The sequence below is a fragment of the Panthera uncia genome (assembly GCF_023721935.1).
Source record: "Panthera uncia isolate 11264 chromosome C1 unlocalized genomic scaffold, Puncia_PCG_1.0 HiC_scaffold_4, whole genome shotgun sequence".
NCBI classification, from domain to species: Eukaryota; Metazoa; Chordata; class Mammalia; order Carnivora; family Felidae; genus Panthera; species Panthera uncia.
In genome coordinates, this window is record NW_026057585.1 from 84,583,048 (window position 1) to 84,597,689 (window position 14,642).

The 14,642-nt window shown below is 55.7% G+C and overlaps 2 protein-coding genes across 3 annotated transcripts; both read left to right on the top strand.

Annotated features, from left to right (window-relative positions):
• The first annotated feature begins 2,834 nt into the window (after window positions 1–2,834).
• Window positions 2,835–7,044, top strand: CD164L2 (CD164 molecule like 2). Of its 2 annotated transcripts, XM_049617678.1 has the most exons (6): window positions 2,835–3,007; window positions 3,473–3,640; window positions 3,741–3,812; window positions 4,420–4,464; window positions 6,018–6,162; window positions 6,716–7,044. In XM_049617678.1, the coding sequence occupies exons 1-6, from the start codon at window positions 2,920–2,922 to the stop codon at window positions 6,720–6,722; spliced, it is 525 nt and encodes a 174-aa protein (XP_049473635.1). In that variant the 5' UTR covers window positions 2,835–2,919; the 3' UTR covers window positions 6,723–7,044. The 2 variants fall into 2 exon arrangements, with proteins under 2 accessions (XP_049473635.1, XP_049473633.1); XM_049617676.1 differs by lacking the exon at window positions 6,716–7,044 and having other exon boundaries at window positions 2,836–3,007; window positions 6,018–6,166.
• Window positions 7,045–8,549: 1,505 nt separating this feature from the next.
• Window positions 8,550–13,879, top strand: FCN3 (ficolin 3). The gene is given in 8 exon segments (XM_049618895.1): window positions 8,550–8,555; window positions 9,700–9,781; window positions 10,051–10,146; window positions 10,501–10,545; window positions 10,934–11,061; window positions 12,325–12,454; window positions 12,563–12,697; window positions 13,521–13,879. Coding segments are annotated over 8 exon segments (864 nt in total). The 3' UTR covers window positions 13,763–13,879.
• Window positions 13,880–14,642: the final 763 nt, after the last annotated feature.

Consider the following 14,642-nt stretch of genomic DNA (forward strand, 5'->3'; position numbering starts at 1 on the left):
CCTAGGCTCTCATTGGCGGTGGGTGTGTGTCCGAGGCACAGATAATATTCACACAAGCTCCGTGTCCAAGCCCCAAGAATCTGGGCATCATCAGCGCACACATTCTTAGCACAGACCCATTTGTTCATTCAGCCAGTATTCACTGAAAATTCCCTGGGCTTCGAGTGGGTGCTATGGACAGAGAGATGATCTGGCCACATCCCTGCATTTTATTTCTCTCTCTGTAAAAAAAAAAAAAAAAAAAAAAAAAAAAAAAAAAAAAAATTATTTTGTAAGTAAACTCCATGCCACACATGGGGCTCAAACTCACAACACTGAGATCAACACATCCTCTACCACCTGAGCCAAACCGGCACCCCCACATCCCTGCATTTTCAACATGCAATAAATAGTTATTGAGCATTGTGCTATTTTCCAGGCATGGTTCTAGGCCCAGGGGATGCAGCAATGAACAAAAATCCTTGGCTTCTTCACAGAGCTTCCATTCTGATGGGGGAAAGATGCACAAGTCTATAAGTAGACACTTAACATGATATTAACTAGGGGGTCCTTGAGGGTCTCACAGACCAGAAGGACAGGCTAACATGTACACAGTCACAACACGATACAATATGGTTACTTAATAAACACCTACTTTGTTGGGATGAGCACTGGCTGATGTATGGAAACCTATTTGACAATAAATTTCATATTAAAGAAAAAAAAGAACCCCCCCCCCCAAATAAACACCTACTTAGCCCTTAAGTGTATAGGGAGTTAACTACAGAAGAAGATAAACGCGGTTTCTCCCTTCATAGGAATTATAGCCTAGGAAACAAAAGAGTAATTCGTTATACATATGATACATATTCTGAAGGAAAAAGGAAGTAGCATGGAGAATAACCAGGGGCCCTCTTTGAAGCAGGGAGGTCATGGAACAAGTCATTGAAGAGAGAAGAGAAGAGTTTCAAGGAGAAGGCACACCAGTACGAAGTCTCTGAAGAGGGAAAGAGCTGATGTGGCTGAGACAGAGAGAGGGGATGGAGACGAGATCTTGGTTTCGATTCGGGAGCTTCCCTGAGTGGGGAAGAGAAAGAGGGCAGTTTCAGAGACCTGAGGCATACTCAGGTGGAGGTGCCCATGAAGCAGATGGACCCACTGGATCCTGGGCTTACATCCTGGCCCCCCTCTTTACAACTATGTGCCCCTGAGCAGGTGATTTTGTTTTAGTTTACTTGCTTATTTTTAGTAATCGCTACACCCATCGTGGGGCTTGAACTCACGACCCCAAGATCAAGAGCCGCGTGCTCTTCTGCCTGAGCCAGCCAGGTGCCCCTGATTTTACCTCCAAAGCCCACAGATTGGGGATAACAAAACCCATGCCTAGAGGGCAGTTGTGGACATTAGATGAGAAGCTGCAGGTAAAAGCTCTTAGTGGAATGTATATTCTGCTAATAGTAAGAGGTCAAAAGTGTAAGTATGTATTAGTTACAGGTGGCAGCTGGGGAGGGGGCTGGAGATGACGCTATGAGACCTGATGGCTTTCAGATGGGAACTAATGGCAGAGGAATGGCCAAAATGGCCCCAGGAGAGGTGGACTAGGGCTCAGGAAGGAACCGGGCCACGGGGGAAGAAGACGGGGAAAGAGGAAAAGGAGGAGCAGCAGAGAAGGGGCAGGAGAGTGGACGTGAAAGAGGAGGGGGGAAAGAGAGAGAGGAGGTGCCCTCTGAGGAACCTGAGAAGTAGCCGTAGAGGGGGAAGAACCAGAAGAGGCCGATGCCAGGGCAGGAGTTGAGGCTGAAGGGGAGGCTGTGTAAAGTCCCAACTGTCCTACTAATAATGAGACCAGGGGCGCCTGGGTGGCTCAGTCGGTTAAGCGTCCGACTTCAGCTCAGGTCACGATCTTGCGGTCCGTGGGTTCGAGCCCCGCATCGGGCTCTGTGCTGACAGCTCAGAGCCTGGAGCCTGTTTCCGATTCTGTGTCTCCCTCTCTCTGACCCTCCCTCGTTCATGCGCTCTCTCTGTCTCAAAAATAAATAAACGTTAAAAAAAATTAAAAAAAAAAATAATAATGAGACCAGAGAGTGTGGTGGGTTGGAGGCAGACGTGGGAGGCTGAGGGGCAGAAGAGAGTACGACGCAAGGGGTGAAGCAAGGCGAGCAGCCAGAGCCTAGGGGCCAGCTGAAGCCAGTCCCCCAGTCGTGGAGCCTGGTTGGTGGGGTTCGCTCGGCAAGGCCCGGCCTGCGAGGAAGTAACCTCGCGTGGAATCCAGATTTTGCCACTGTGACCTCCGCCTACCCACTCACCTTTTCTGAGCCTTAGTTTCCTCACCTGTGAAGTAGGGATAATAACTCTCCACCGAGCAGGGGCGCCTGGGTGGCGCAGTCGGTTAAGCGTCCGACTTCAGCCAGGTCACGATCTCGCGGTCTGTGAGTTCGAGCCCCGCGTCAGGCTCTGGGCTGATGGCTCGGAGCCTGGAGCCTGTTTCCGATTCTGTGTCTCCCTCTCTCTCTGCCCCTCCCCCGTTCATGCTCTGTCTCTCTCTGTCCCCAAAATAAATAAAAAACGTTGAAAAAAAAAATAAAAAATAAAAAAAAAAATAACTCTCCACCGAGCAGAGTTTTCGTGAAGCCGTTGGTGGGGGCTCCCAAAACCAGGTGTGAGGCGAGCGTTGGATCCCGCCCCCTTTTGTCCGAGCCCCGCCCCAAATCGCCCAACCGAGTCCCACCAGGCCACACCCATCAACCACGCCCCTGCCTGGCCCCGCCCCCGACGACCTGGCCCCACCCCGGCCTTGCCACTGGCTCCGCCCCAGAATGACCACGCCCACCTGGCCACGCCCAGGTTGCCTGGGTCTCGCTCCCCACACCCCAGCGGAGCCGAGTCCGGGAGGGACGCATCACACCAGCTCTCCGCCGACCCCCAGCCCCCGCCCCGCCCATGGCCGCGCCGGGACCCCGCGCCTTACGGGCCGCGCTCTGTGGCGGCTGCTGCTGCCTCCTCCTGTGTGCCCAGCTCGCTGTGGCTGGTAACGCGGACCAGGATCTGGTTGAGGGCCCAGCCCGGGCTGGGGCAGGGGGAGCGTGCCCTTCATCCAGCCGCCTCTTCTGGAGCAGTCTGGCCTGGGGGTGGGGGGCAGGAGGGGACTTTCCAGACGAGTTCGGGGCTCTAGGGGTAGTCGAAGGGGGTTCTAGCCCTGTGTGGAGCTAGGAGTATGTAACAGGCTCCAGGGGTTGGGGGATTAGGGGCTTCAGGTGTGTCTGGGGGCAGCAGTTCTACATGGATCAGGGAACCCCAGGTTGTATGCAAAGGAAGGGGACTCTGGATGAATGTGGGGGAGGTTGTGGGTGTGTGTAGCCATGTGTTTGTGGAAACTCCAGGTGTGTAGTGGGGCTTAGCGGATCCAGGTGAGTGTATGTGTGTAAACGGGGGAGAGCCACGGTAGTGGGGAAGCGGCTGCAGCTCAGTTTCAAGGAGTTGCTCCCACTCCCAGGTAAAGGAGCTCGAGGCTTTGGGCGGGGAGCCCTGCTCCGCATGAACATCTGGCCAGCTGTCCCGGGGGCCTGCAAACAGTTCAAGCTCTGTGAGCATTGTGTGGAGGGGCACAAAGCACACAACCTCTCTGGCTGCGTGTGGGAGCAGTGTCAGCCAGAGGAGCCAGGTATGGAGTTGGGCCCTCCCCAAGTCGAGTGCCCCCAGTTCTGCACCTCAGAGCCTTGGCCGCTCTCCCCAGATCCCGCCCTTACACCTTCTCCCACCAGGACACTGTGTGGCCCGAGCTGAGGTGGTCAAGGAAGGTTGCTCCGTCTACAACCGCTCAGAGTCGTGTCCAGGTAAGAGGACTCCCACTGGCCTAAGTTGGAGAGAGGGGACTACGGTGTCCCCAAGCTAGAGCCTGCCCTTCAGGAAGGAATCGGCCTCTTTCCAGGGTCTCCAGTGACTCCAGGCTCTGGGGACTTAGGAGTCCTGAAAAGGGACTATATCGTCTGTATCTGGGAGCAGACTGCCCACGAAGTGGGGTCCACTTGCGTTTCTGCCTTTAGCTCACTGAGAAATCCCTTCCCCTTTCTGGCCTGTTTTCCCATCTGAAAATTGGCACAGCCAGAGGGTCCAGGACAGATGCGTAGAGGGGGATGGAGGAGTTATCTTGCCTAATTTAAAACACAGGACTTCAGAATCAGAAGTTCCGAAGGGAATGGGGAGGGAGGGCTTGTTGGAGGGGGTGGCATCAGAGATGACCCTTAAAGGTAGAGATGGAGAGAGGCCACTTCTGGTGGAAGAGCTGTGTGAACTAAGGCTTGAAAGTATGTCAGGTGGACCTGGACCCGGACCAGGGAGCCTGATCTGAGTCAGAAGTCCGGCCGTTCGCCTGGGCTGGGGTCTTGGTGGGGGTCAGAGAATGGGAGGGCTGGCTTCGCATGGATTCCCTTGTCTTTCCAGCTGCCCACCACCACCCCACCTATGAACCAAAGACAGTCACAACAGGTAGGTGCTACCTGGGGGAATGGTAGCGGTGGGAGGACTAGAGTTGCCAGCAGAGACAGAGCCGGGCTCAGGCACTACATGCTCTGTGACCTCAGCCCTGTGACTTCTGCTGAGAAGAAGTTTCCACATCTGTAAAATGGGTTGGGTAATCCCTCACAGAGTTGCTGCGAGAATCTTATGAGCAGGTGTACGGCGCCTAGTTCAATGTCTGACACATAGAAACAATCGGGAAATGATGGTTGCCGTCCCTTCTCCCCAACACCAGCAGTTCTGGGAGCTCGGGCTGACTCTCAGAACCTGCCCTTGGTGCTGAAGGGTGTGTGGCTCAGGTTGCCAACGAGATGTAGCGCAGTGACTACCTGCCCACTGCAGCCCCCAGGTCCAGAGAGGGTCACAAAGCAGGTTCCTGGCAGAGCGGAAGCAAGAACTCTGCCCCTTGGTTCCCACTGCCCCTCAGGGCCTGGAGGTCACCAGACTTGGTAGGGATGGCTGCAGAGGCTTTTGGTTAATTAAAGCCAGAAACTTGATCTTGGAGGCTGAATTATTGATGGCCCAGCTCCCTCCGGCTGAGCCCCAGATCGGTCTTGGGCAGCTCATTTCTTCCCTCTCCTCCTCCCCCCACTGTCCTTCTCTGGGGCTCCCTGAGCTTGTAGCTGGGACCCCCTTTGCCCTTCCTATTCTCAGGCCCCCTTACACAAGTTATACCCTCCAGGAGGAGGACCCAGCTCCTAGTTGGGCCCCTCTGCAGTGCCCCAGAATGATCTTCTGCCACCAGTCCTGCCCTGCCCTGGCACCTGGCCTGGGGCCTGAAATCGAATCCGTGGCGGGAGTTGATGGCTGACATGGCACAGCTGGGAGCCACCCAGACAGCCTGGCAACCATGGGCCCTAAGACAGGACAGGGGAAAGGGTCAGGGGATGCTGTGAGACTGGCTCTGTCTTAACTGTGAGGTGACTGGACAGATCTCACCCTCAGAACCCAGCTTCTCCTTCTGACACACATCGTCCGGTCTCCATGGACCCGCTTGGTAGGGTGTGGGCCTCCCCTTCTTCCTTCTCTAAGGGCCCGGATGTTGGGGGACTCCAGGGTCCGGGGACTTAGGAGTCCTGAAAAGGGACTATATCATCTGCATCTGGGCTTTGAACCCTGAGACCCAAGGCCAAAAGAAACTCTCAGCTGAAGGGCTCTAGACGCTTAACTTCTGGGTCTACCCTCACCCTGCCTGGCCAGCGTGGGATAGGGGGGCTGGAAGGGAGCTCATTGCTATCAGGACCATGTGATCCTGAGGCCCAGAGAGGACGTGAAAGACATCAAGCCACAGAGCAACTGGGAGCAGAGCCAGGGCTGGAGCCAAGGCCTCACCCTCCCCTGCCCCAGGCACTGCCCCTCCCAGCAGGCGCTTCCCAACTGCCCACAGGATTGGGCTGAACTTCTGAGCCTGCTGTTCAAGGCTCCCATTTGGAGGACTGGGGCCTCCAGGTGACCTGTGCTGGTTATTGGGGTAGGGCTAGGATCCCGGTCCACAGTGGCCTGCTATGACCTGCACCCTGCAGGGAGCCCCCCAGTCCCTGAAGCCCACGGCCCTGGCTTTGATGGGGCCAGCTTCATTGGGGGCATCGTGCTCGTGCTGAGCCTGCAGGCAGCGGCCTTCTTCGTCTTGCGCTTCCTCAAGGCCAAGGACAGCACCTACCAGACACTGTGAGTACCTGGCCTGCCAGTAGGGACTCAGCTCACTTCCCCCACCTGACTCTTGCCCTTTAGGTCCCCTTTAAGCGCCAGTGCACTGTCTTCTCAATGCGGCAGCACTAAGGGCAGGGCAGTGTGTTCCCCACATCATCACCCATGTGAGCCACGCTTCTCAACATGTGGGGTTCTCTCTGCCCCTTGCTGGCTGGGGCCAGGACTCAGCCTGGACCCTGTGTCTGAGAGTCCAACTGAGCCCATCTGTCTTTGTCCCTCATGCTGCCAGCAGAGAGGAGAACCAGTAGGTGACGGAGCCCAGGCAAGCCTTCGTTCTGCAGCTCTGGGGCCGCAGGCAGGAGCCTGGGATGTGCAGTTTGGGTTTCCTCTAAGAAGGGGGGCTGCTCTGAGGCCCCCGTGTGCCGTGCGTGTGCATGTGGTGGGGCGGGTTGCTGCAGCCTCCATTCAAGTGTGCTCTTCCAGCCACTGCCTGCTTCCTGGGGGTGGGGGTCCTCAGCCCGGCTGAGGCAGGGCCACTGCCCTCAGTGCCCTCTCTGTCTGGCCTCTGCAGAATCTGACCCCCTTCAGGCCTGGATTCCACACTGAGGGGAAGGAGGACGAAGAGGCTGCCCTCTCGGCCCCCTTGTAGGTGCCGGGGTGGGAAGAACTTTGGCCACCGATTTCTGGCCCCTGTGGGCATTAAGCAGGCTCAGTGCCTGGCAGCTGACATCCCCTCCTGTCCCGGGCCTGGTACCTGCGGCTGAGAGCATCCTTCAACCACCTCGCGTCTTATCCATTATCCCTGTGGGCCCCCTGCCTGGCACGGGGTCTGTGCCTGCCTCTTCCCACCCACCTGGCACTGCCCTCAAATAAAGGAATTCTTTCCAGCACTGTGCTTCACATCCTGTGTCTTGGGCTGTGTGGATTTGTTGGGGTTGGGGTACAGCTGTTGTCCTCTCCTTAATGAGAATTCAACCTTGGACTGTTACTGCCGCCTTTTAAAACATTTTCAGGGGTGCCTGGGTGGCTCAGGCAGTTGAGCGTGTGACTTCAACTCAGGTCATGATCTCACTGCTCGTGAGTTCAAGCCCCGCACCGGGCTCTGTGCTGACAGCTCAGAGCCTGGAGCCTGCTTCGGATTCTGTGTCTCCGTCTCTCTCTATCCCTCCCCTGCTCGTGCTCTGTCTCTCTCGGTATCAAAAATAAACATTAAAAAAAATTTTTTTTAATATTTTCATTTGTTATACGTGTTTAGCCCTCTTCCCCCGCCCTTTATAGATGAGTCTGTGGAGACTCAGAAAGGTAGATACACTTGCTCAAGATCATGCAGTAGGACAGGGGAGAGCTGGGATTTGAATCCAGGTTTTTCTGACTCCAGAATAAGCAGAAGTTCAGAATTCCCCCACAGAGGCATCTTCAGGCTCTCTCGGCTCCTAAAGTTAGGTCTCTGCCCCAATGCCAAGGTGGAGATGCCCCTGGGACTCGACAGCCATTTCTGTACTCGTGGCCTTCCTCACTCAGGTCCTCTTGGAAAGCCCCTGCCCTCCCATGCCCACCTCCTCCGCTTCTCTCCCACCCCACTTCACCCCACCCCTGCCCAGAAGTCTTCCCTGACTGATAACATCTCCCACTGCGGGGGCACTTGCTGGAAACAGGGCATGTGGCTAAGAGTCTGACGGTGTTATCTGATTTCATCCCATGATTGTCCCAGGAAGTGGAGTGGAGAGGCCATAGAGGGTGATGGTGGCGAGGTCAGCGGGTGGAGCCTGACTGCTCTGTGTGAACTGGAGGAAGTTATTTCCCAGCCCTGGCCGTGCTTCCCCATCTGTAAAGTGGGGTGACAGCAGTGTCTGTCTCCGTGGGCTCCGGGGAAGATTCAGAGCGGATGCACAAGCTCAATCCGCATTCCAGACGCCATCACCCCACAGCGTTCGCGCCCCTTCCTGCCCCTGGGCCCGGCCTCCCTGCACTCCAGCTGGAAGGGCACTGAGGGACCCTGGGGCCCGCAGCAGTTCCGGCTCCTCCTCGGCCTCACAGAGAGCTCACCTGCCCACTCGTGCCACCATCGACATGCCTAACAGTCACCTCCTCGCCCCTCCCCTTCCACACTTCCACCAAAGCCCCCCGTCTCCGACATCAGCCTCCCCTTCGAGCGCCCCTTTCTCAACACTCGGATCTACTCCTCGCTCCCAGCCTGTCTGGCTTTCTCTCTTCTCCAAGGCTTTATACATGAAGTTTCTCCTGCCTGGATCGCCCTCCCTTGGCTTCTCCACCCAGCACTTAGTGCTGGCAGGGATAATGCCCATCCTTTCCAGAGCTGAGGGAGGAAATGCCCCCACCTCCTTCTGATTTTACCATCAGTTAAGGAAATTTCTTTCGGATGTTTGCTTTTTCCAAAGTAGTAAATGCCTGTAAGGAACAAAAGGACGATACAGATTTTTTTTATAGAAAGAGTGAGAAACCCTTTCCCCCTGGTCCCACTCCCCAGAAATAATTATGCTTAACAGCACATTTCAGGGGTAACCTGGGTGGCTCAGTCGGTCAAGCGTCCAGCTCTCGATTTTGGCTCAGGTCATGGTCTCATGGTTCCTGAGTTTGAGCCCTGAGTCGGGCTCCCTGCTGACAACGCGGAGCCTGCTTGGGATTCTCTCTCTCTCTCTCTCTCTCTCTCTGCCCCTCCCCCACTCATCCTCTCTCTCTCTCTCTCTCTCAAAATAAATAAAATAAACTTAAAATTTTAAATTATAAATAGCACATGATAAATACGCTTGTCTGCAAATCTTGGCCCACCTGTGGAAGAATGTGGGGAGGAGAGATCCCTTGAATTGGAATTTCAGGATCTCAGAGTCCATCTCATGGACCCATCCTGTCTGGCAAGCTCGGCCCCCACCTTCTGACACCCGCTTTGTACCCCAGCCCTCCCTGCCCCCACAAGCACTGAGAAGAGAGGGCTTGAGAAGGCTTTCAGGGAAGGTTTGATGAATGAATGAGTGAGTGAAAGAATGGATGAGTGAACGAACAAGCAAATGAGGCTTCTCTCTGCTTTCCTGTCACCTGAGGTCCCTCTCCAGCTCAGTCGTCAGTCCTCACATCTGGACTGTGGCTACTGCCGCCTCACTGGCCTCCTAGCCTCCAGACCTGCCCTGCACAGTCTGCCCGCTCAATGGTCTGCCTATATTAGTAACTACTTCCTAGGCCCTGCCAGGGGCTCCCCAACAGACTTGAGAGTGGGTATGAAGTCCCTTTGTCAAGAGTGCCTCTCTCCCTGGCGGGGCGCTTGGGCAAGATCTCTGTGGGCCCAGGCAGACAAATGTCAGTGCACAAGCCACGCCCTGCCTCTGGGCCTCATTTTCTCCTTGTTTATTCATTCCTTTAACCAATATTTATTGAGCACCTGCTTTGTGCCAAGCGTGTAACCCGAGGCCAATAATGACTATGAGCCAGGCTGTGTAAGGACCAGAGGCAACGCACAAACAGCACCCAGCAGGACTTGTGGAGTGCAGGTTCTCCCACCAGCTTGGCCCCCTTATAAACTGGTATCCTCTGGGGCACCAGCAAGATGGGCCTACTGTGGACCCCACTCTCCCTTTTGCTCTTCTTGCTTGGGAAGCCTGCCAGGACCACCCCAACTGCCCAGGTAGCAGCCTAAGATGCTCTCCCCACCCACCCGCCCTCACTCCTTCCCTGGGGGTCTTTCTCCCGCCCAACCTCACGGAGCTGCAAGGAGCAGGGTGGGCTCTGGACTGTAAATGTATGCAAATTGATGCAAATGGTGCAGCTCTGGAGGCAAGGGTCCTGACAGCTAGAATCTGGGAGATGGAAAGAGAACCGCAGAGGGGCCTGGAAGAGATATACCCGTTCCCCCATGCCCACCCTGTGGCCACCCGGCCCTGCTTCTTCCTGCAGACCCCAGGGGACTGGAAGCCAGCAAAGTGGTCCTCCTGCCCAGTTGTCCTGGAGCCCCAGGAAGTCCCAGAGAGAAAGGAGCTGCAGGCCCTCAAGGTGAGAGATGCCGGGGAGAAGGCAGGGACCCGGGGTGAACTGGGCAGGCTGGGGATCAGCGGTTACTGGTTACTGTCTGTGCTGAGAGGCCATGACCAAGAGGCAAGGAACCTAACGTGTGCCAGGCCGTGGGCTGGATGCCCAGCACCCCAAGTTTGACTCTGTGAGGTAGCTGGTTCTATCCCCAGTTTGCTGAGCGGGGTGTGAGGCTCAGAGATGATAAACTGTGTGCCCGCGATCACAGAGCCAGGAAGGACTGCAGCTGGGATCTGACTTCAGCCTCCAAGTCACTCATTGCCTTTTGGCCCTGGGCATGGGGTGGGACTTAAGGCACCTTGGTCTCTGGGATTTCAGGGCAACCTGGACCACCTGGCAAGATGGGCCCCAAGGGTGAGCCTGGTGGAGTGTGTGGGACCATGGACTTCCTCTGCTTCCTTTGTTTCTGTCCCTGGACTAGAGAGGGGTGTCTCTGCTTAGCCATGGTTCAGCAATCCACTATGATCGCCCCCCGGGGGGCGGGGGGTGGGTAGAAGGCTGGGAGAGGAGGGCAAGATTAGGAAGGGGCCTGGGCACCCTCCCTTGGGTTTGAGGGCCCTCCCTTGGGAGTACTCAGACCTCAGGTCCAACACTCTGTCTTTCCCTGGGGAAAGACTCCCTGTGTAGAGTCCCTCTTCAGGAGCCATCGAGAGGGTTCCTGGGGTCCCACACTTGGCCCGTTCCATTGCCTGCAGGGTGAGGGTTGCGAGACACTGTGGCAACACATCTCAGCCCATCTCTCCTTCCCCAGGCCCCAGAAACTGCCAGGAGCTGCGGAGCCGGGGTGCCACGTTGAGCGGCTGGTACCGTCTATGCCTACTCGAGGGCAGAGCCCTCCCAGTTTTTTGTGACATGGACACCAAAGAGGGCGGCTGGCTGGTGAGTGCCAGGGAGACTCCGGGGCTCAGAGGCCAGGCCCAGTGGGCACTTCTTCCTCTTGGACCCTAGGGGGAGCCAGAGCCCTCTGGAGCTAAAGCATTCCTTCAGTCCTTCACGGACCAATGCTTACTGAGCTCCCAGAGGGCCTGAGGAAGTCTGAGAAGGCTCCTCAAAGGAGATGCCATCTGAAAGGGCCTTGAAGGCTGTATAGAAGTTCTCTAGGTAGATGCGGAACTGAAGGGCATTCCAAGTAGAAGGAAAGACAAACACACAGGGGGGCAGGAGAACACAAGACGGTTTGAGGAGACCATGTGAATGAGCTGGGAGCAGATAAGAGGCCAGCTAATGTCTACAGGTGTGGGTCAAGGACGGATTAAGGGCCTCTGCAAAGGCCAGTTCACGGAGGGCATTGAATAACTGACTGAGGAGCACCGGAGGCAACAGGCAGCCATGAAAGTGTTGTAAACAGGGGAGGGACCTGATCAGACTTACGTTTTAGGGAAAAGACTCAGGCTGCACCATGGAAGGTGCATGGCAGTGGGGGATAGGATGGAGGCAGGGACACAGGTCAGGAGGAATTCAGGGGCCCCGGGCCACAGTGGAAGGGGAGGTGCTTAGACTGAAGGATATTGAGGAGGGAAACTGCAGGGCCTAAGGACAGCTTAGCCTGCAGTGGGGACCGAGGGACATCAGGGTAAGGCCAGGACTCGAGCTTGGACCTCTGGAGGTGACCTCTCTGCTCTAATATCTCGATTCCCATAGTAAGTTAAGGAGGTTATTTTGACCTGACTTGATCAAATTTGATCCCAGCACGACTGACCGTCCTCTAAGGACAGGGCGGATGTTCCCAATCATTTCAGTCTCCCTGGGACTTGTCAGGCTTTGGCAAGAGGTTGAGTGTCCGTAGAAGTTAGTAAGGGAATGTGGAGTTCATCACTATTCACAGGCAAAGATTGGGGCGTCAGGCTGGCTGAGTCGGTGGAGCGTGCAGCTCTTGATCTTGGGGTCGTGAGTTTGAACCCACGTTGGGTGTAGAGATTAACCTAAAAAAAATAAAAATCTTTAGAAAATAAAAACAAAAGTCACTTGGACTTACACGTTACTAACAAGCCCCCAATCCAAAGAGGGGGCAGGTGTCCGCCCTCCCCTCACAGTGCACCCACTCTCCGCTGCCACAGACCCCCACCCCCACCCCCGGCTTCTCCTCATGACCTGCCCGGCCTGGAGTAATGGCCGCTGAGCTGGTCTTCTCTGCCTCCTTAGGTGTTCCAGAGGCGACAGGATGGGTCCGTGGATTTCTTCCGCTCTTGGTCCGCCTACAAAGCAGGTTTTGGGAGCCAGGAGTCTGAATTTTGACTGGGGAATGAGAATTTGCACCAGCTCACTGTTCGGGGTAAATTCCCAGCAGGTCCCAGGGAGTTTGGGGGGCATTTCTCTGGCACTCTGAATCCTCACCCTGGATCTGAGGATTCCTCCACCCATGCCTCCTTCTTCCCTCCAGGTACCTGGGAGCTGCGGGTGGAGTTGGAGGACTTCACTGGCAACCACACCTTTGCCCGCTATGAGTCTTTCCGCCTCCTCGGGGAGGCAGATCACTACCAGCTGGTGCTGGGCAAGTTCTCGGAGGGCACTGCAGGTGAGTGAACCCGAGGTGGGGCCCAGAGCAGGGAAAGAAGGTGAGGGAGGCTGGATCCACTCCCAGTGTGACCACGGCCTCCATCACGGACCCAGGGCAATTTCTTCCCCTCTGCGAGCCTTGGTTTCCTCATCTGAGAAATGGCACCCGTGAGACAGAATGGTGCAGGCAGGAGTGAAGAAATTGGGCTCTGGAGGCCAACAGTCCTGAGTCTGAATCCAGCCCTTTCATTTACTAACAGCGTGACCTTGGGCGAGCTCCTTGCCTGTCAGTTTCCTCCCCTGTCAGTTTCCTCCCCTGTAAAATGGGCGAAGAGGCAGGGAGGGAGGATGTGGGAGCCATCTGAGGCCCTGCTGAGCATCTGCCCTATCTGCTTCAGAAGAGGAAGCAGAAAGTTTGGTTTTTTGGGTTTTTGTTTTTTTTTTTTCTTCAGAGAAACAGTGACTGTTGAGGAGAGACTTCAAAGAGGGAAGTGGTTGTGGGGACGTGCCTCAGGATCCCCCTTGCCCGGGCATTGAGAAGTCCCTCCCAGCTCCCCCAGGCAGAGCTGTTCAGGCTGCTGATGGGAGCTGGGGATTCTGGGAGGGAGACAAGGCAGAGGGAGGAGCAAGTGGCCTTGGAGCCGCAGTCCCGAGTTCAAGTCCCAGTACCACCGTGACTAGCCGAGTGACCTTGGGAGAACACTCTGGCTCCTTGGTACTGCTGTTTCCTCCTGGGGCCTGATAACGTCCACCTCACGGTGGCTCTGAGGCTCCTGTGAGATCATCTCTTCAAGGGTGCCAGGCATGGTGCCCGGCTCCAAGGTGCCTCCATCCCCTGTCAGGAGACTCCCTGAGCCTCCACAACGGGAAGCCCTTTACCACCTACGATGCTGACCACGATACGAGCAAGAGCAACTGTGCCGTGACTGTCCACGGTGCCTGGTGGTACGGATCCTGCTACCGGTCCAATCTCAACAGGCGTTACGCAACGTCTGAGGCCGCTGCTCACAAGTATGGCATCGACTGGGCCTCAGGCCGGGGCGTGGGCCACCCTTACCGCAAGGTTCACATGATGCTTCGCTAGGACACCGTGGCAGCCAGCACCCTTATCTATCCTGTACAGCTTCCGGACCGAGGGCTACACTCCCCATTGCCAAACGCCTCTGCTCCCCTGTCCACATTTAAAAATAAAATCACTTTAACCCTTTCCAGGCTTGCAGGACTCTTCTAGTGACTGGGAAAAACTCAAGAGGGCAGAGCAGACAGTTGGCCAAGTGTCCGACTTCGGCTCGCATCATGATCTCAGTTCGTGAGTTTGAGCTCCGCATCGGGCTCTGTGCTGCCAGCTCAGAGCCTGGAGCCTGCTTCAGATTCTCTGTCCCCCTCTCTCTCTCTGCCTCCTCTGCTCGTGCTCTTTCTCTCTCTCAAAAATAAATAAACATTTTAAAAAATTAGATAAAAAAAGAGGGCAGAGCAGAGACACGGGGTGCAGCTCTATTCAAAGAAGATCTTCCAGTCAGGAAGATGGAAGGGTTGGTCTCATAAGGTAGTGAGGCTTCTATCTCTGGAGGTGTGCAAGACGAAGCCAGAGGAGCACTTAAGGGAGGACTCAGAAGGATTCAAGCATCCACTGACAGCACCCTTGCGTCCTCCGGGTCCTACAAGTGTACAGTTTTGTGGGGGGATTTGCGCAGTTTTCTCCCCCTGTTGACCCATGCCTGTCCCTTCTAAGTCATCTGTTTTCCACCCCCTCCTCTCTCGGCAGCCAAGTTCTCATTCTCTACTACTTCTTGTCTGTCCCATTCGGGGCTCGTTTGAACTCTGAGTCAAACGAGGGAAGGTCCGTTTTTCTTCCGCAGGGTAACAAGGCAGCGAAACAGCAGTTACTGAGTTAGCATTTATTAAGCCCTTAATTCGCTAGAGTCACATTCTAGAAAGTGGCAGAGCAACACACAGAGCACAAT

Coding starts and splice junctions, on each gene's coding strand:
- CD164L2 (XM_049617678.1), top strand. CDS start 2,920: ATGGCCGCGCCGGGACCCCGCGCCTTACGGGCCGCGCTCTGTGGCGGC. Junction 3,641..3,740: donor GTGTCAGCCAGAGGAGCCAG/GTATGGAGTTGG, acceptor TTCTCCCACCAG/GACACTGTGTGGCCCGAGCT. Junction 3,813..4,419: donor CCGCTCAGAGTCGTGTCCAG/GTAAGAGGACTC, acceptor TTGTCTTTCCAG/CTGCCCACCACCACCCCACC.